The sequence below is a fragment of the Acanthopagrus latus genome, chromosome 11 (genome assembly GCF_904848185.1).
Source record: "Acanthopagrus latus isolate v.2019 chromosome 11, fAcaLat1.1, whole genome shotgun sequence".
Taxonomy (NCBI): domain Eukaryota; kingdom Metazoa; phylum Chordata; class Actinopteri; order Spariformes; family Sparidae; genus Acanthopagrus; species Acanthopagrus latus.
Window position 1 is genome coordinate 18,948,822 of NC_051049.1, and position 21,646 is coordinate 18,970,467.

General features: G+C 41.1%; 2 protein-coding genes across 6 annotated transcripts; one reads left to right on the forward strand and one right to left on the reverse strand.

Moving 5' to 3' along the window:
* Nucleotides 1-98: 98 nt before the first annotated feature.
* Nucleotides 99-3,350, forward strand: lim2.2 (lens intrinsic membrane protein 2.2). The gene is given in 5 exon segments (XM_037115181.1): nucleotides 99-690; nucleotides 1,595-1,817; nucleotides 2,151-2,291; nucleotides 2,683-2,817; nucleotides 3,064-3,350. Coding segments are annotated over 5 exon segments (744 nt in total). The 5' UTR covers nucleotides 99-516; the 3' UTR covers nucleotides 3,135-3,350.
* A 954-nt stretch (nucleotides 3,351-4,304) lies between these two features.
* si:zfos-943e10.1 (GRAM domain-containing protein 2B) lies at nucleotides 4,305-20,701 on the reverse strand. Of its 5 annotated transcripts, none has more exons than XM_037115093.1 (13): nucleotides 20,446-20,701; nucleotides 11,024-11,197; nucleotides 9,950-10,013; nucleotides 9,764-9,836; nucleotides 9,572-9,675; nucleotides 9,286-9,384; nucleotides 8,999-9,070; nucleotides 8,755-8,823; nucleotides 8,534-8,630; nucleotides 8,260-8,349; nucleotides 7,816-7,921; nucleotides 7,271-7,378; nucleotides 4,305-6,442 (listed from the first exon to the last, which is right to left on the reverse strand). In XM_037115093.1, exons 1-13 carry the CDS (start codon nucleotides 20,535-20,537, stop codon nucleotides 6,424-6,426), a joined length of 1,167 nt encoding a protein of 388 aa, XP_036970988.1. In that variant the 5' UTR covers nucleotides 20,538-20,701; the 3' UTR covers nucleotides 4,305-6,423. The 5 variants fall into 5 exon arrangements, with proteins under 5 accessions (XP_036970988.1, XP_036970987.1, XP_036970986.1 ...); XM_037115092.1 differs by having other exon boundaries at nucleotides 11,024-11,200; nucleotides 20,446-20,699; XM_037115091.1 differs by lacking the exon at nucleotides 20,446-20,701 and adding an exon at nucleotides 14,780-14,933 and having other exon boundaries at nucleotides 11,024-11,200.
* Nucleotides 20,702-21,646: the final 945 nt, after the last annotated feature.

A 21,646-nucleotide genomic window follows, 5' to 3' on the forward strand; every position in this document is an offset into this window, starting at 1 on the left:
TTAAATGTAAAAAAAAAACAAACAAACAAATGTTTTGTGGACAAGGAAACTCCATCCTTCCATCAGCATGAGAATGACTGGGTGGTGACTGAATTTAAAGTTTCAGGGGAACTTATCCTTGTTACGTTTGCTTGCTTGAAAAGCATGTTGGGGCCACGCTCACATGCTTCTGCATGCACACTACAGATAGGGGCAAGATGCACACAACTTCATCAATGGCACAAAGGTAAGCCAGACATTAGGCGCATGAACACGCAGTTGCATAAGTTGTGTTTTTATAGGAAGGCTGCTAATGTCCTGTCCTGCATGCTCCCATCACATGTGTGGCTAAACTGTGAGGGGGATTGGCTGTCTCCTATGATGTACTTTCACTTGTATGTGCAAGGTATGATCAGCTACAGAAAACATGGAGAATGAGATTTCTTTTTTTACGTTGAAGAATGAGAAAAAGTCATGCATGACACCCAAAGATCAACAAAGTGCAGGAGGTGACAGAGACAGAGGGGAGAGAGAGGGATGGAGGTGACTGCAGAGAAGCGAGCAAGGGGGGGATTTACCATAACTCACATGCTGCACTCGATCATTCGCTCTTTTGTGAGGCGCACAATGAGAGCCAGGGGTACAGGGCTTAAAAAGGATAGGCACACTGCTACAGCCAGCGACCCTGGAGAGACACGAGCCAAACCAGAGGTATCCGAAAAAAAAAAAAACTTGGACTTACACGGAATCTGTTTTTACCATACTTCCTGGAGGACATTACTTTTCATATTACTTACTTTGAGGGTTTAAAAGGAAAATTAACAACTGAGAACCTGCTTTTGGAGAACAAGCAGTACTACACTGACAAGAAGATTTGAAGTTTGGAGACTTCTGTCTAGGGAAAAGATCTTTTTGCAGCTTAGGTCTTGGATCTCATTGTTTTTAACCAAAGTTACAAGTGTCTTTGGACAAAATGTTGGAGTTGGATGCAGAGGTCTGATTTGGTTGTGATTTGGGAAATTGGGGGTTTTAAAAGCTGTAGTAAAGAGTGCAAATTGGCGTATGAAATCACTGGTTAGCTGGCCGTGTGACAGAGAGCAACACTGCTGACAGTTCAGTTGCTCAGCGTGGAAAGATTTGTGTGTGGTGCAAAGAGAGGAATTAGTGATGAACAATGGCTCTGAACTGCCTGATAGGCAAGCTTATTGTCAGACAGCGGTTTGGCTCAAGTGATTTACTTGGCTGTGACCACGATGTGGGCACATTTGGGTTTTCGTTTATTTATCCAAAATGCTTAATAAGGATCATCTGATCATCTGGTTCTCAAAAGCAGAAAAAATACTATTTCTATTGTTTTATAAACTGTTTCAAAGGGTAAGAGTTCCTCTTGGACATTTAGTTTTTGAGTGTTCATCAGTATAAAAGGTGTGATCACTCTGTTCCATCTACCATGAAGCCATCTTGGTCATCAGCCTTCAGAACGAAGGATGGAAGTGATTATTTTTGGCTGAAGTGTCTGTTGCAGACTGCTGAGGAATCCATTCGGAGCACAAATGGGCAAGTATGAGGTCTAATGCCGCGCCTTTCTCCGCCCTGTCCTCTCTCCCCTGAGCAGTTGCTGAATGTTTAGGAGGACAGCGCTTTGCCCAGCTTCTCCAAGATGCTGAACACCTTGGCGGGAGGAGGCACGCTCTGCGGCGTGGCTGCCCTCGTGCTTCTCATCGTTTCTACGGCAACAGACTTCTGGATGCAGTATCGATACTCGGGCAGCTCCGCCAATCAGGGGCTTTGGAGGTTCTGCATCAACCACAAATGCCACGCTCACACCATAACTGTGGGTGAGTACCTCAGGAGCGGCATCTGGCAACCTAATTGCGGAAGAAAAAAATAAAGAAAAAGTTGGCTATGTAAGTGTGCAAACCACAGAAATGTTGGAACAATGACAATGAATGTTTTGGTCACCACGAACTCTGGTGCTCAGGAGTTCTCCTAAAACAGTCTCCAGTGGTTTCACACTTACAAGCAGAGTCTCAAACTGAAGCCACTGGTTTGGCGGTAATATAGACATAAAAACGTCAGCATGCAACCGACACCCTTAGCATTTCTGGTAAATCCAGGCACAATCCACCCATCTGTTGATGCGCGTGTGGTTCTGACCTTTCTGTCTGCAGCCTTCTGGGATGCCACACGGGCCTTTATGTTGCTGGCGGTGCTGAGCTGCTTCGCCGGCGTGGTGCTCGGCCTGAGCGCCTTCACTAATGGCACAAAGAACAGGAGGGTCCGCACAGGTGGCATCGCCCTCGTCCTGTCAGGTAACACACACGCTTACACACACACACACACACACACACAGACACACACACACGCTTACTAACAGGGTGACCTGGTGGTTAGAGAGACACCCCTGTCAGCTGAAGGTCAGGTAGTAAATTCATCTTCATCTCAGTTCAATTTTAACCTGATTGCACTTCTTTGAGGCAGAGTGGGTGTAAGGATTAGAGAGCAATTAGTTACAAAAACATGCCGCTATGGTCGTCCTTTTTCCTTGCATTACAGTGATTACCCAGGGATTGGTTCAAGGATCTGTATCGTGCTATGATGGATAATTGCTGTGAAGTGCAAATTGGGGCACACTTAAGGTCAGAGTACCCAGCATGCACCTGGACTTCTTGCTGAGTGGATTACTCCCCCCTTTGCTCTCAGGTTTTCTTGCTCTGCTGGCTTTGGCAATTTACACCGGAGTGACTGTCACCTTCTTTGGCAAACGCTTCTTGGACTGGCGTTTTTCCTGGTCCTACATCATCGGCTGGGTGGCCATCATTTTGGCTTTTGCAGCAGGTATTCAGTGTTTTTTATAAATTCACAGTACTGGATATAAATTGTGAATAGTCGTGTGAAGCAGCCCAGAGGCATAAAATAAGCACACCAGTGCTCCACATAAATGCTTTCCCATTCTTTGAAACAATTATTGGTCACAGTGAAATTATAAAAATATCTTGAAGAATAACCCTTTATTAATTATATTTCAAGACTACCGTTTTACTTAACATTCTCGCAAAAATAAAGACTTTCTCTGTATCGCAGGTGTGTTTCAGCTCTGTGCTTACCAGCGGACCACTGCAGAACCTGCTCCTTCAAATAACCCGGACAGCTGAACACAGATGATCACACCCATCAGCTCGAAAGGCTGTTGCAATGAATGTCACCGCTGCTTTTGAGTCCCTAGAATGGAATAAATAGAAATCATAAGGCTCCTGTGTGGTCTCACTGCAACACCAACTGACAACGATCAGTTTTTATCTCGACCTCAACATTTAGAAAACACCTTACCGTTCTGCAGGACGCCATATATTACCTAGAAGAGACTCTCTCACAACTCACACGTGTATCATTCCTGTACAATTCCTCGGCGATGTGTGTGCCACTGAGCAGAATTAAAACGCTCATTGCAAATGCATGACTTTAATTTCTACTACAATGTCTCCATGCAAGACATTCTCCACTAGATGGTGGTCTTGTGCCATATCATGGTTTCACAAAACACCCCTGCAGGAAGGAAAGGCCTCCCTCACAGTGGGAGGTTAAACTATAGACTGTTGGGGAATGAAGGTCATTGAAAGAATTTGAAAAAAAAAAAAAAAAAAAAATGTAAAAAGCAATGGGTAAAAAAACACTCATATCTGTTTATTAGTGCTAAGTCAAGTAGACCTGCAGATTGGCTAAAGATGCAGAATTATTTGGCTTGGAATTGAAGAATCGTTTTTAGTTTAAGAAATGTCTAGCAAAAACATCACATTTTAATATCCTGTGACCTGAGTAACATACTTTTTACAGATACAACTGTACAAAGAAATATTAAAAGCAAGCAAGTATAAATTACTGTGAAAGTGGAATGTCATTTCTACTTCCTGCTTCTAGTCTGGCATATCTGAGAGAGAGGAGTGCACTTCTGACTCCATTTACTTCAACTGACAGCCTAAGTATTTACACATTAGGATTTGTATTTGTTACATTTCTCCCTACTTTCAGTATTTTTCCAAACAAAATAAGCAAATTGTTTAATAGAAAAGTAATCTACAAACTAAGCCTTAATGAAAATAATCATAAGTGTTAGTTACAGTGATGTTTTCCTGCTTAAACTTTTACTTAAGTGACATTTGACATTTAATGCTCTCTAAATCCATCAAATTAGGCACCAAACAGTCCAACAGGTTTGTCTACAGTTTAGCTGTGCCACTCCCAATCTTTAACTGATCAAGTTCATTCTCCATCCATTTCATCAATTCATGTATGGGAAGAGTAAATGACAGCAAGTAAACGAAACATTTACTTCGCAACATTTGATTTATTTTGAACAATAGCAAAGCCATCTCACAGAGACAACTTTGAATTACACAGAATGCAAATAAATATATATATATAGGACCATAGTAGAATTAAGGACATTAACAATTGATACAAAATTATTTACAACACTTCGAATAGTGCAAAACCACACAAATACTGCCCTCACCATTCAGTTTCTTGCATCAAGTCCATTCAAGGACAGTGGATGTGTGTGTGCTGCCCCCTGGTGGGGGGTTAGGAGAACTGACAGTATGGCAGGTTGACAAAAACCTTGGCTTGACAGGAGAATGACCGTATTTAAGCAGGATGTAGCAAAAGTAAACCCACTTGGTTCATCTCGTCAAGAAGAGATCCACAACAAGGGGGATGCTAACTCATTGAGATGTGGATATGCATCGTCAGGTTAGTTTGAAAAGGGACATTTGAGAAATCACCAAAGCCAAGATTGTACAGAATGTGAACCCCATCACAAGCACTTTGAAATGACAAAGGAAAAGATGACGACCTAAAACCACATGGCAGGTAGTGCCCACCACCCCTGAGTGAAAACAATTTTTTAATAAAAAGGTCTTAGCACCATCAGATACCACAGAACGCTAGCTTTGCCATTTTTTCTCAATCCAAAACACGGTGTCTTGGACTGTGACAGGCACCACACATTCTTTAAAGTGCGCTCGCTCGCTTGAGCCATTACTTATCCCCCCCTCACATTTTACTTTTTTTTTTCCTTTTGTTTCTTACACAATTTCCTCGCCACGATGACAAGCTCCATTTAAAAACAGCACAAAAAGATAAATTACATTTTGCCATGCATAATAATTTGTTGCATATTGAATTTTTTGTTGGGACCACTTGTTCTGGCTATTGAAACCTTGGACCTGACACTCTCCTCTTTGTGTGACAAGAGTGAGAATGTGTATACAGTATCAGTCAAGTGTCGGTATTGCAGACACATGCATGAGTGTTAGAAATACATTATTGATGCTACTTGAAATAACCTGAAAATGCTAGAAATGCCACTTGGTCCTTGGGAGGCCTGGCAAAGAGAGAGAGGTTTGTTAACACTATGTGTCCTGGCAGACGGTACATCAGACAGGTTTTAAATCTACTCTTGAAGACCAAGGTCGTAGAAAAGTACACAAAAACACATTGATGCCTAAGACATAACCTCCCCATGTCCTATTGTACTAAATACTTGTGCATTGATGATGCATTTATCCAGTTGAGACTGCAGGGAACAATAACCTCTGAGCATTGATCATTAAACTGATTTAAGTCACGCCAAAGACGAGGAAAGTAATACTGCAATCATTGCTGGTTGGAGAAAGAGAGAAAGGATAAGACCATCTGGAGAGTCTCAAGCCTCCATGGGCTGATCTGATTTTGAGATTTCCGCCATCATCATGTCAACCCACAGCTGATTAAGAACCAGTTGAAGAGAAGTACCCGGCAGTTGCTCAGTTTAAGGACAAAGACTGATTTGTACATACACTGAGAGATGGAAGGGTAAATAAGAAGAGTTAGAAAATCATGTAAAAGTCATCTCCGTGCACTCATGCTCAAGATGTGCACAGTATGCATCTTTGGCTATGCATAGCACTACGTCTCAGGTGTTGAGGTGCAATAATAAGCACTACAGCAGGCTAATGCTGATTGGTGTAGCCCTATTCAGACTGCATGCTCAGGGAGAGGAGTATGTGTATGAAGGACGATGAACAATGCGAGTTCACAGACGTGGAACAAGTTCTGTCGGGAAAGTGCCCGTCGACTTGGCTAGTGTGGCACACATACATTAGAGCCATTTGGCTTTGGTTTCATTGACAGACACTCTGCAACCAGGCAGTGTGTGTATGCATTTTGGCTCGGCTCTGTGTGACTACGTCGTGGCATGTCCGTTTGTCATACTGCACTAAGAGAGAGTATAGCCCTTCAAGTTAACAAGTTGTCTTTGAAATTGCACAGGTTGGCCATTTTTCCTCTGGCCAACAGCAGAGGCCATGTTGGGAGCACAGTCTGAGTACATGAAGTTTCTCCTGGAAGAGGCCGAAGTAATCCTCCAGTCATGAGTCAGCCATTCTCTCCTTCAGTCACCGAGTGTTATGTGTCCTGGGTATACCTATGGAGAGACAGGAGGGAACCAGTTGAGAGCTGCATATAAAAAGAGGAAATAAATACACAAGTATTTAGTTACTTGGCAGTGAGGCAACATCTATTACAAGAATTAATCTACCACGTTTCCTTGAAAGAGAACCAAGCCAGTTGTACAACAGAGTAAACACCAGATTAAATAACTAAGTAAGTAAGATAAGTATATCCTGCAAAAAAACAACAGTTGTGTACACTTAATTGGTGTGACCCTGCATGTGTCGGGGTGACAAATAAAACCAAAACACATTTATTTTGTTTAGACCCTTGTGAATCAAAGGATTAGTTTGTCACAGAAAACAAAGAACGACTGGAGAAACAGGTCCGTCCTGTATCTTCTCTCTCCCTTAAGGTGCAGTCAGAGATTCTGGAATAAACGTGATCATTGATTCCATTCCACGTTCGTCAAATACTGACACTATAGTTTGCTGGCATGGTACCGACCCAAGGCGTAAGTACGTGACAATTTGAGAATGACATTCAACTATCTAACATCTTCCTCCACAATTGGTCACATGGACTAACATGCACGCACAGCTGGCCCAGCTAAGAAAACAGATAACAGAGTAGCTCAGATTACACGACAGAGGGAGTCTGACTTCACTCTCTGCTTATATCTGCTGCTTTGTGCTATATCTAAATAGCAAATAAGGCTGGCTTTACTAAATGTGCCTTTATTGGTACAGATACATGTGAACTAGAGACTCGAAGTTTACCATCTCAATTGCAACCAGCCCCAGACATTCAGAGACAGATGGCCCGGAACAATAAAGGAGTGAAATTGAAAGAGACTTCTTACCCGCTCTGTAAGGTGAACTCGGGCAGCGCCCCTAGGGATGTCAGCTGTTCTTCCAGCGCCACGATACGTAAACCAATGTAGCCGGAAGACAGCAGCAGCAGCACAACCCTGAAACATACAAAAAAATATGACAAGTCAAATTCACTGCCCACTTATCCACTGTCATTAGTATGAATGATTTCACAACCAATGATAGCCAAATACTAAATTAAGACGTATTTTTGGAGTTAGTTCATAACTGAATAAAAGGGTTTAAATACAGTTTTAGGGAATGCTGTATGCATCTTTTGTTTGCATTCAAATACTGGTTTGTAAAAACAAAAAAGTTGTTACATTTTAATTTTCCACGATGTAATGACATTCTATAAGATCACCTAATTTGTTACTTTTACTGGACAGGTTTCTGAAATTCTTAAGCCATTTTAAAACAAAGTGGTAATCTAAATCTGCATGTCGAAGTTGCACAAGGGAAGATGAGGCAATCTATTAAAAAAAGAGAAGAGAGGAGGAGACAGAAGATACTACAGAGAAGAAATGGTACTCACAAAATCAAGTAAATGAAGAGTAGAGTGTTGAGGGTGCTGGCCTCTCTCTGAACCAGCAGGGACTTGGCCTTTTCTGTCACATTCCAAACCCACGATCCACCAGAATCTGGAAAAGGAAATGCAAACAAGGCATGAATACCAAGACAAGTTTTTACTTGTAATCATCTACTAGATTATTACAGAGTGAGATGCTAAATGAAGCTATGAGCACACCTCATCTGAATATCAAAACCATTATGATCAAAGAGGAAATAATGGGTTTCTCTCAATTGATATTTGCTAGCATCTATCTAGGTATCAAACACCAGCCACGTTTTATTTCAAGCCACCAAAGTGCCAAGAATGATGACCAGTTGTCTACACTAGTAGTCACTTTGATAACTAAACACCAACCCACAGCCAAGAGATTTCCAGGCCTGAGCGGATAACTAATCGTTGTCTTACCTGATACTGACAGCTCCTCTGAGGACGAGCTATCGCTTTGCTGCATGTGCAGGCTCCTGAAAGCTGAGCCAGTCACATTAGGCACTGCTTCTGAAAAAGGAAAAGAAATCATTGTTAGTCTGCTATTCTACCTTGGATTTTATGTGTCAAATGGTAAGAACTGAGATAAGAACAAAAACAAACTGTCAGCAGCTATTGGCATCTGAGGATTAGCAATACTCTCAACTCTCCAACATCATGTGAAGGATTTAAACAATGAATATAGACCTCTCACCTCTCTGTGGTCTGTACAGAGGTGGTTCTTGTACAGATTGTGACTCGGAACAATCCAATTGGTCGAAGCTGTCATCCAAACTGGACTGGCTGGTGTTCTGTCAAGATAAGAAAGCAATGAAAATTATACACTTGTCTATCCTATGATTAAAAAAAAATCCTGTAATATTTGGAAATAGGGACATAATGTGCTCAATGACATTTTAAACAAAAAGCTCTTACCACAAGTTTGCTCTTAATGAAGCTGTTCTCAGCTGAGGACAAGACAGGGCTGCTGTTTGTGCTGCCATCCTGTAACAGGGGAGAATGTTTAGATTTTACACGGTAAAAATGTCTCAACTTTCACCTTGACCACCTCATTTTGACCCTAGTACAGATTAATTGATTTGATAGACTGCATGCTCCAACCATGTACTTAGTCGACATGATTACAATAGCAGGGTTTCTGCTTCTGACTGGAACTCACCTCTATCTGAGGACATACTGAACGCAGCAACTGAAAACAGGATTCTCTGTTCCGCAGCGACACAAACAGGTACTAAACAATGAGAAGGAATTAAAAGAAAATATATTAGTCATCTGCCCTGCTGGCAAACTTGGAACCATAAAACTGACTCCATCTTTGATTAGATTACATCTCGCGCAAAGTGATTATGTAGGTTTACATTTGACCATCTCTAGTTATTGAATAGACTGTATGACCTAATTACATTTCGTGAGATAGCTGTGTGGGGCTGAAGGTAAGAAACTGACCTTGTCTCCTTCCGTGGTGCGTATTGACAAGGCGTTGGGAACCAGCAAAGCTGTGTTCTGCTTCTTAACTATGTGGATGCAGGAAACTGGAATTACTACCTGCAAGAGGACACAGACACAAACAGACAATGTTAAGAAAAGTCTGCTTCAGATTCAATTCACAATCTTTACAAGAGAGCAATAAATGGAGAAAAGAAAAAAAAAAAAACGTTTTAGATTTGATTAAAATTATAATATCTTTATTGGTGTAATAAGCAGAGAGAAACCGGGGGGAGCTGAAATCTACCTTAGTGTCCTTAAGCAGAACTGAGGAGTAGAAGCAGGCATTGGTGTCAGTGATGTACAGCCGACCATGGTAGGGCACTTCCTTTTGCAGGGCACAGATGTATGCTGGGAGAGAAGAGGAGTGCAAGCATATCAACTTGGGTTTTTTTTTTCATGAAGTCTTTCATTATGTCTTTCAGTACTGTTAACCTACCATGTATCAAGTCTTCACTCTTGGGAATGTCTGGAAACAACTGGTGGAATGTCTTGTTGTGCTTCATAAAACTCTAAAATAAAGCAAACAAATCAGACAAATCAGGACACATGAAGAAACAAGCTGAGAGTGAGCTGTCAAGAGCAGCAAACAAATACACCCATTCGCAGAGACAATAGGACTTACACTTCGTGTGCCGGTGCTCTCCATCCTCTCAAAGCCTCTGCTGTCAACATCAAACGTCTCTGACCTGCAGAGACAAAAAGCACATCTGTCAATTTAAAGGTAACTGCACTTGAATCACAACTCTCACTATTCCCCTGTGAGTTGCCTAAGAAACCTGCTAAAGTTGCCAGGTAGGATCAAGTTTCAACAGCATGAAGGCCATCAGAATTGAAAACTGTATCTAGAGCTTACCAGTCAGCAGTCCAAAATTGTACAGAAATTCTTTGTAATTATGTTTAAATCAGAACTGACTAAAGCCTCACAGAACTTTCTGATGAAGTGACTGCATAGTGAATCAAATGAATCTAAGATATAATTGTAACTGAAAACATAACCACAAGAAAATTATATCAAATGGGACAACAATTCAGTGTTGAGTTGCAGTCATACATTTGCTTATTTTTCTCACTAAGTTTGTGTTCACAGGCAACAGCTTATACCTACACCAGGGCATGGAGAACATCTGATGATAAATCATTTTATAAAAAGGAACAGAATGAGTTAATTTTTGATTTCCAGTTAGGTTTTCAGTCACCAGTTAGGTCACCGATGTCATGTTTCAAGCAGTAACACTCCTACAAACAAAATGTAGGAGAGTTAACTCCACCCACTCTGTAATTCTAATATTTTAAATAGGCCAGTGTTGAAGTTCCTCAATCCAAAAATGAGTTATCACACTGTCATGTAGGCAGCACCAGGGATGACGCTTGTTCTTTAAACCAACAAATATCACCAATCTGCCTCACATACTTGAATCATGTGAGAACACAGTCAGTTTGCAACGGCTGTGCAGTCATGTGTAAGTCACGACTGCACAGCAGCTGAGAGCTAGGTCAGGTCTTGTGATACATGTTCATAAAAGCGTGTCTCTACTACATCAATGTGCCTTTCAAGACTCAGAAATAACATTTTCCTCCCATACAGACTACGTGTAAAGGATTATATTTAACGATGTTTCAAATCTTTAGACATTTGGAGTATTTTCCTCCAGGTGCTAGAGACATCTAATGGCACCTTGTGCATTTCCTATCTTACCTGATAGCTACTTGTCTGGTGAGGGTTTTGTGCTGCTGCTGGATCTCAAGCTGGGCTGCCTCCAAGCTCAACGCTTTCCTTGTCTCCACCTTCTTGATGCTGCCATTGCTTAAGCTACTCCTGCTTTTCTTCACTTTGGCTGGCAGCCCACCACCACTGCCCTCTACTGGGTAGCTGCTGGATATAAGAGGAAGAAAAAAATTTAACATTTAGCATCATGCAAAATATTTTTAAAAATTGATAGTCATGAACACACAATGGGCATGTGGAGTTTCAGCATGGTTATTTGCAATTTCAATACGTTATGAATATCAGAAGCACAAAAAACTGCACCCACTAATTAAACTCTTAACCGCTGTAAAAACATACATTTTCAAACGAGAGGCCCGTCTCCTGGATTGTCCACTGTGTAATCATCTAGCCTCAAAGAACATTGCTCTTGACTGAGTTGTCAATGATCGTTTAAAAAGGTACTATAAACCAAATCAATCAATTTCTATTGAAATACATTTTTAAAAAATTATGATGGGTGGACTGAATTTAACAGACACTGAGCTTATCTTCATGAGTTGCTGGCAATGTAACTGCTTTCCTGAATGTCTGATTGATATGAGTTACGTCAACGCTGTGGCTGCTTTACAAGTATTTCAAAACAGGCTGATGCTCTAAAACTGACAACTCACAGCAAATGTACCATTACAATAAAACTGCACTATAACAAACTGTTTTAGAAGGAAAGTTGCAGGATTTACTCCAGCCAATGTGCTCCATCAAGGCCATGATCAGGAAAAACCAAGCCATTAAAATTCATTGAAAGACTAACACTTCCACTGACACGACTCTAACCTGTATATGAAACAATGACGATACAGGGCAAATACGAAACTATGCCAGACAAGCTCACTGAAAAAACCTCCGTGTCAGGTGAGAAAACAACTCTGTTTAAACAAAACCACTCAAGAACAACAAAGATCACCTTACCTGGTGAATTTAAATCGCTTAGATGAACGAAAACTGATATACCTACTGACAGTAGGCATTTTCTTTTGTTATAAGGAGGGAAAAAAAAACAAACAAAAAACCTGAAACGTCCTATTCTCTTTAAGCTATATCAACTTGCCTCAAGCCATCAAAGCTGAGGGGTTAGAAAATAAAAGACGTCAAGATATTCAAAAAAGCCCAACAAAGATTAAATCCTCTTAATGTTAAGTTATAGTCCTTCACCACATCCTGCCAGAAAGGCTGTTGCTGTGTTCAAGTATGAATGTGCTCGTGAGAGGAAGCCACTTGTAGAGAATGGTGTGACACTATGTAAGGCGTGACGTCAAACTCAACCACTCCCCCAGAGCCGAACAACCATGAAAGAGACCAACATACACACATGCAGAATCAACAGAGCGCTACACAGGCACTGACATGTTTAAGAAAACAAGGCCCTTCCCATAAAATCTTCCACTGGCAAACACTATCCAGTCCTGTTGAGATTTGATCTAGAAGGGTAAATCAGCATAATAGAGTTGTTAAAAACAGCTCAGTATGCAATGAGAAAGTCAAATACTTTTGAGCTGCTAAGCCTGGCCAACCCAAGTTTCCTCTCAGGCAATCATACCACGGAAATAGAAAAAAAAACCAAAAAAAAAACCAGCACAGCCTCAACTCACTGTGCAAGTTCAAGGAACACTTTTAAGGACATTTGAAAAAGAGGACTCAAAAACTTACAGTACATCAACTGTTGCACTACCAACTTCGTGATCTGATTATATTTTTCAAGCAGCAAAGAAGTTTGTGCAACTTTTTACTCTGCTTGTAACCCGTATCTCATAACAATGTCTCTAACTCTTCACCTGAGTAATTGGGATAAAGGTCAGCAAGCCTACACTGCAAGCACTGCTGGCAATTAAATGATCAGGAACACGTAACTACTAACAACCATTCCAGACATGTTTCCCTGTTCAGTAGTGGAAGTGAAGTGTCATCAAACTTGAGCCTGTTTTTGAAGGTTCAGTTATTAACCATGTTGAGTTAAACATCATTTTGGTATCTTCAATGTAGATGTTGCTTGCATGTTCCCTCTCTTTGCAGTAATTACACAAACAATTACACACTTAATGTAAATTAAATATAAATATCCAAAGCAGGGGGTACACTTTGGGGGGAAGCACGCTACTGTGAATGGTGTTTAAACAAAGGCCACAAACAGTGAGCACCAATTCCTGATCGGTGCAGAACTGTTGACCATGTTTTTCTCTGTGTACAAATATGCTCACCTAACTATTTTCCACTAGGCAGGAGGAGGGTTAAAGTGGCAGGGCAATATAGGCAGTATTCAAAGGCTATAAACTGTGTGAATTTCTCAACAACTTCCTCTCTTTACTCAGGACTAACCGTAACCATTAACAGGGTCATGGGTGAAGGTGCTTCCTGTTAACACGCAGGAAGCCACCAGCACTTATCAGTTGTTTCGGAAAGACTTATTCTATATCTGTAGAGCAGTCCATAAAATAAAAAAGGACCTTAAGGCCCAAGGTTGTACTTTTCCAACAGAAGCTTGGAAATTTGATTTTACTTATATTTGTACAGTAAAGTCCCTGTATTACAGGGCTGCACCCTCATTAACATTATGTCTCTGCAGTTTATGTCAATACACGGACAGTCTGACATTCAGCTACAAAGACTTAATGTGCATTACATTTACTGCAGAGGTTTAAGGAAATGCTGCCATGGTCTTTATACTAGACGGTTCAGAAACATCTGACCTATTTAATATAATTCATGGTCATGTGAAAACTCCATTTCAAGGCTGTCTAAATTGACTCAGCCTGATAGCGTTAAAAAGAGTTCAAGGCCAAAGTAATAAAGGGTGAATACGTGTGTGACAGTTACCACTATTAAAAAAGTTATCACTTAAAAAGATTACAATGTGGAAAAAAACTCAACATAAAATGAACTGCTTACTCCATGAAACTGCTGTTTCAAAATGACCACTTTGTGTTTACGAAGCAGGAGGTGGCCTACCTGTAATGTGTGTGTAATGGCCATTGGGAGGTTTTGACCTGTGACATACTTCATTGTTAGTGCATAATGTCAAATTACCTGACAAAACCAATGCAAAAATCATGCCAAACCAAGTATAGGCATATCAAATTGCCTTTAGTGGCGGATTAAATGGACATGCACAAGGTTGTGGAGGCATCTTTATCTGGACATGCTCCTGAGTACAATTTGTCTAAGTGTGGGAAAAAAAAATCTAACAGCACAAACAGCCACCTCACATGATGACATGTTCCATGTAATAGACATTATTGACAAATACATTTGCTTGATCAATGTCTTTATCTAAATTTGTTCAAGTACTATCTTAACACACTGAAGAAATCACTTTGTCACAGTCTCAAAGATCATCAGCTCGGATCATCGACCACTACTATGCAAACATGTTTTCCTGGATTTACAGAAGCTCTATTGAAAATAGCCTGCTGATCTTAAGTGATTACTCATTTGCGGCAGAGATACAAGACAGGTGACCACATGATAGAAGCACAGATATGAAGTTTAACAAACTTAATACCCTTTTTTACAGGTTGCCAGGAGAAAAAAAAAACAAAAAACATGGTTAGTTTTGCAATTAAGGGAGAAAACACAGCCCAACATTTTGGCAACATTTACTCAATGTTGCTCAAGTTAAGCCTGCCACATTTGAGACAGTTTGAGTAGTGCTAGCTGGGATCAGAAACTAGATACATTGGCTCACCTTACCTTCCCCATTCCTTTGGGCACTGAGAATTTGCCATAGCAGCCTGCTGGTTAGACAAGTTGTTCCCTCTCATCATGCTCAAAAACAGTTCTCGCTTCACGCTTTCCATAATCTACTAAAGCTTGCAGCCACTGCCGGTTGAGGCAGCCAAATGAGCAATTACAGCAGTTGTAACTTTTGTACTTAGACCCAGAGCTTCTATGGTCAAATCAAAAGGGTGTAAAGGTCTGCTTTAATGCAACACTGTAAACCACCCAACTGCTTAATATGAAGATAGTGCCAGAAAGACAATGCAGGAAAGAGAGAAACAAAAAAGACTGGTTTGGGGGGGTTCAAGCCCTCCTAAGCTTTGTCCTTTGAGTATTTCACAGCCTGTGTTGCCGTGGATAAACAGCTGTAACAGTAGGGGGTCTACAGTGGAAATGTGGGGTGTGAGAGAAACATTGCCAGGTTATTCTCAGTTTAGAGAACATTCAATGGCCTATTCTCAATAACAACAAACTGATGGCTTAAAAAGTAGCCACAGCAATGTGCATGACAATAGTTAGCTCACTGTTTTTGGATGGTGTAAATGGGGCTGTCACACAGGAGAATACTTGTGCTTGAGTGGAGGGGAAACAGAAAAGCTCAGAATATAATGAAATAACACTCAATATGTTAATGCAATGTGCTCGTGCTTGATTCATTCACAAACTTCAGCTGAGAGCCCCTGCTCATCAATAGTCTATTTCTATCCCTATGACATCACCATCCAGGAAACTCAACCAGACAGATAAAGTCCAAGCACACTCGCAACATCAGTCCTAATTTAGCCACCATATATCACTCCCTACCTCTCCAGTCTAAACACCACTTGCCGGGTTTTTTAAATTTGAAGCTCTTGTCGTTGAGCTAGAGGAGGCACGCCATCACCGAGCTGTGACTGTTTTAGAAAAACATTTCACCATAATCAGAATGGCACAGGTTTGATCCCATCTACATCCATGTGGTCAACTATTACCTTAATCAAACAAATGAATGCTGACACCTATACCACAGGTGATCTCCCAAGACATTTAAGCAGGAGAGGGATGCCAAGAGGTTCCTATTCTTTTGTTGAGCTCAGTGTGAACAGAGGAAATATATGAATCATTGCCCTGACAAGCGGCCAAAAGTTGATAATCATTCACTGAATTACACAATAAATTCAGTAAACCCCGCCTGTGTATTTGCTTCTCCATGAGCAATTCTACCTTGTGTTCGCCACTCTACGTTATATCTACAGTTAAAACTTGCGTAATCCTTTTGAGAAGGTGCGGTGCAGTTTGATAGCAGTTTAAAAATAGTCTTCCTACCATCAAATTGGACAACTAACTCTACAAAGAAATTAAATACACAAAAATTGTTACTAGCAGTTTGATGGGGTACTTTTGCTGTGCTCGAAACTTTAACTGAACTGCAGTGGTATAATGGACTGACAGTCTTAAGATATTGAACTGCACAAAAAAAAAAAAAAAAGAATGCGTACAAGGGCTGACACTTAGCTTTAATGATTAAAAAACATGAAAATGGGAGCCAAATTCTCCAGCAAAGGACATTCCAGTCACCAGAAGAGCTCCTCTGAGTATAGAGTTGTGATGCTATCATTTGCTGTCCCGAGATGAGACAGATGATCCCAGGAGTTGCGCTGTGGACGTCAGCAATACGTCAGACAGTCTTCAGTCCAGTTGCCCTCAAGAAAAAAAATTGCTTCTTTACAGAATGCTTGTGTAAAGCTTTCCCACAGATAACATTGCTGCCGTAACAAAACGAGCCCTGGGGTCACATGTGTGGCTGTGTTACATGTGAAATCTCTAGATGATCAGCTGTGAATCTGCAGAACCAAACAGTGTGACAGCACCATCTTCTGGAGAGCCGTGTGCTGATTTACCACAATTCAATCCAAACCGGTTTAGTGCAAAGCAAATAGATTGCTACAGCAGTGCTTTAATAAGCAAAATGTGACCTTAAAAAAAAAAAAAAAAAAGCTTTCACAAACTAAACCACACAGCACAGTGTCTAGGAGTCCTAATTTGTGTTAATCTAGTTTTAGCACAACATGCCAAAACAAAATAAATTTCACTGTTCTTCAGGGCTTAGATACATTTGGCCTACAGCATGATAACTGTTTTTAAATAATAACCAGAAGCAAAAGAAATAATTGCAAAAAATGTGATGTTAAGGATGTTAAATATTCGTTGGATTGAAAGGCATTATGTGTGCGCGTGCATGCATGTGCATGAGTATCAATAGAGCAGTCAGGAAGGGCAGGGACGTGAGCCAGTGGTCATGGCAAAATAACATGCAGTCAGTGGAGCACTGCCAGGGCTCAGTCTGCAGTCTGTAACTGAATGCGTGTGTGTTTGCCAAGTAGAACAGAGAGTGTGTCTGTGTGCATGCATTTTTAGAATAAGTGTGCATGTGTTTGAGTGGGAAGTCATGCGGCCTTGTGCACGCAGCAGCTCCCTCGACTTCCCCTGTGCTAGGCTCTGAGACAGAGGCAGTCTTTCTTCAAGGCGCCTCAGTACATTCAGTGACCAGGCATGTGAGCAGGGGAGAAGGTGGCGAGGTGTGGTGTGGCTAGAAATTCCACCTGACTTAAAAAAAGTCATTAAAAAAGTATGCCACTCGACTGTGTACAAGGAGCGCTTGAATTTAATCCGCAATAAAATGCTGTTGGAGTCAGATGGTTGCATGGACGAACTGCTGAAATACAGAGAGCAAGAAGGTTCATCCTTGTATCAAGGAGAAGTCAACAGCAGGTGATTTCTCCGATACGTAATTCCCCGCTGAGTACCTTCTGGCCATGAGTCCATAAATAGATAATTTGTTTATGTCAATTAAATTAATTGGTAATTAAAAGCAATTTAGTCACAACAGGTCTGGATAAAGGATCCAGTGTATCCACACCATGTTTTGACTGTGCTAGAAAAGTGCAGAAAGTTCATGGTATCTCATGTGATACAAAATAAATATAAAAATAAATAAATTTGTTGATGCATTGTATGGATGGCAGGAACAAAGTGCAATGCAGTGGTAGAGAAAGACTCTCCTGAGGGTGAAACCTTTTCTAAGAAGAGTGCACTGCTTTGTTTTATTATTTTTTTTACCTTGACACAGTGAAGCCAAGACACTGCTCCCACTTTCCAAAAGACTAGGATTATCTTGAACTCAACACACTATAAAAATACATACACACAAAGTCTTTTATGTATGAAGAAAAGGACATTCTGTCAGGAAGGTACCATATCAGATGTTATCCGGCTATTCAAAGCTGAACAGCACACTGACAAGTGTTCAGATAAGCTTCCATAAAGCCTTGCGTGTCTCAATTTAGACTGACCAATGGCAAACACTTTTAGGTGGAATTCACCAGGCTACTGCGAGTACCAAAAGGTGATACAGCGAAGAAGAACAGAACCTTTTTCCTGGCTCTGTGACAAGGGCAGAGAGGTGGTCATTAGCACCAGACTGAGAGAGGCAACGCATAACTTCAACCGTGACCAGCTGGTTAGTAGAAACCTTCCATTAAGCGATAAACAGTCCTGCAGATGTGGTTTTCATACTCTAACTAGAGCTTTTCCTCTACGCCTGGACCACATCTCATAATTTAGACCTACACGTCTTCACTGCCCACAGTTCTGTCCTGGGAACATCTTCCTGGAGCCAGCAGAACGCCTGCAAAGCTGCCCCACCCAGCCTATTCCAGGCTCCTCCATCTTAACAAGCTGTACAGCTATACCAGGTTCTTCCCCATTGAAACAAGGCTATTCATATTTTGCCACTGCAGGCATTGCAAACCTGTGTGCAAACAGACCAACAATGAGCTAGCGAGTAGGTTTTCAGTGTTAAGGTTGTATGTGTTACCTTCAACTGTTTGCCTGCTTTGCAACACTTCTTACATAGATATATGAAGAGGAAATAGACTAGGCAGAGTGGGTAAAATATCTACAGTTAAATGCTCACTGAGGCCCCACATATACAGTATGTGTGTGTTGTGGAAACAGATAATCCTGACACATACCATACTGGAGACACATCATAGCTATACTGATAACCAGAAGGCCAAGTCTGATTGGCAGGGCTCCTGTACCCCTCAAATGGCTATCTATGGGGAGGAAAGTGAAAGGCAAACCTCAGAGGACGATGCGTACTGACAGTGAGAAACAGGGAGCATTTATATAACACCATGTACCACCTGTGGTCGACTCATGGGAGCTAAAAATAGACTTTTCTGAGAAAACATACACTTGCTCATCCCATGTGTGACAAGCGTGTGCGTGTTTCCCTTGGGATATAGGGGAACACAATATGTGTGTACATGTTTACAAGAGTGTGAGTGTATGTGGTGGTTCATTAAAGCGCTTCTGCCAGGCTGGTCTGCTCTAGATCCCAACAAGGCTGGATCATCCATGATCACGACGTTAGGACAAAAAGCGATGTCAATCTGACCCACATAGGCCAGTGGATGAAGTCATGGTTTCTGAGCAGCAGGCCCAGGCGAGATTAAGAACCAACCAGAACTGCACTAGCCATGCTTTATGCCACTGTACCACATGTAATGCCTTTTTATTTACACTGCCCAATATAGCTATGTGGCACAAACAAACCACACGCACACTGTAACACCACACTTCATAGAGCCAATGTGGGTCAATCATTGTGTTCTTGGAAATGGCTCGATGGGAAAAAGAACAAAAGACTAGATATCAAATCTCCTGCAACATATCTGTACAAAACTTTAACAGAAAAGGCGAACATAGAAACAGATTTGAGAATTAAGACCCATGCAAATACACTATTCAAAATTAGTTAGGATATTGGGATATGTGTGCATGTATGTGTGTGCATCAATATGCAATACAAGATGAATGAAATGTGTTGCATTGTTTTCGAGGACCACAGATATTCACAAAATAAAATTAAAAAAAAACAAAAAAAAACTGGAAAACTAAAATATCCCCAACTAATTTTGAGGAGTGTATTTCTAGGAAGCATGTCCCATCTAATTGGCTACCATTCTGCTCACAGGTAAACACATTTAACTAGAAAGCATTTTAGTTAAGATTATCCAAGTCTGTCCCTAAGCAACTATATCACTGATGTCAGGTGTTTAGGTGGTCAAAAGCTTAATTGATGAATGATTAATGTCAGCTAAGTTGACTCAAATATTAAAGTCTTTAGTGTTAGTTTTGCTAATACAGCAATATGCCAAAAATGCTCCCAACAGCTAGTCTAGAATTTTTTTTTTATTATGAATACCGAGATCACCAATGACTGTTTATAGTGCCTCACTCCAGTATAATCAAGTGTCACAGAATATATCACTGTAATGTTACCTCAAGTAAATTTAAATGCCAGCATATCTTAAGCTAGGCGGATAGCCAGTATGCTAGCATCACCTAGCTACCCAGTGGCTGATAGACATACTCTTCCCTTGAGTCTCATTATTTCAGTTAAAATATGTTCCAGAAAAACATCTCTTCTTTATGTTTTAAGAGGTACATTAACGTACCATGATGTAAACAAATTAAGTGATGTCGGACAGGTCGGTGTCATCAAAGAAATGCTATCTAACCGTTAGCATCCACCCTGTTGATGCTGCTCACCGGCAGATAGCGGTTCAGCTAGCCACATCCATTCCGCTCACCTCTCTTTCATGAAGTGCTTGATTCTCACGATGGCCTTCTCGTCGATCTTCCTGAGAAAGGTTTTCAATCTCTCCCTCTTGTTTTCAAGCATTCTTCCCTCAGCCAGTGGTCGTCGGTTCGTGTAGAAACGACGGTCCACGCCAAACTCCACCGTTCTTGTCTGGCTTCTGCTTTTTTTTTCTCTCTCTCTCTCTCTCTCTCTCACTCTCTCTCTCCTGACTTCATCTACGGCTGATTAAGATAATGAGCCTAAATCGGACCAAGTCAGCCGACCAATCAGCGCCGGCGACGACTGGGGAAATAACGGTCATGTCAGACCGATTGTCCAATCAGAACGGGGTAGTTGGCTTTCACCGACCGCCCAGTACCTTATATGGTACCCGGGCAGTCCCCTTTTTGAGATTGAGAAACGTTGGGCCTGTGTTATTATTGTGGTGGTGTGGTCCTTTTTTTCAATAATTAACGTGTGGATATACCATTTCACGTGTAAACAACATGGGAAATACACGAGGTGGTTTAAAGATTAACCGTTTTTCTCATGCCATAACATACTAGTCTTAATCTTGTGGAGAAAATTACTGTCCTGATACACAGGGTGGGGCAGCTGCTAATACTGCTTACATACTGCTTTACACCCACAAGTTGATTTGTATTGAATGAAAGGACACCTATATGTTTTAGGCCTACTCTAATATGAATGACAGTAACAACAAATGCTCATGTAACTTATATTAATAAATTGTACTTAAAGGCATCTATACCACAATAGATAATATCTTTACAAAAAAAAAAAACAGCGGTGAAGTCCAAAAATTCAATAACTTTAATCTCATGGATCATGATGAGCAAGGAAACCAGTTGGAGTTTATTCACATTCTCATGAAAGGGATCTGAGGCCAGTGACTCAGAGGGCCAGTCAATTGCTCAGTTGGTGGCTTTTATTCTAATGTCACAGCATGAAAGAGATCATTTTAACCCAGCGTTGTGCATGCAGCTAATGAGGGGCCGAGTCTGTCTCCTCCCCCCCTCACCGGCAGGCGACAACTGCAGCAGCAAATGGCACACACACATATTACTGTACGGTCATCTGACCAAAGCCATAAGGCCAAAGTTCAAATTGTGTTAGGTCACACTGTAGTCACACTGGATGACTTAATTTTCTCATGACTACCTGCCGTGGGATTATGCCCCATAAAGGTG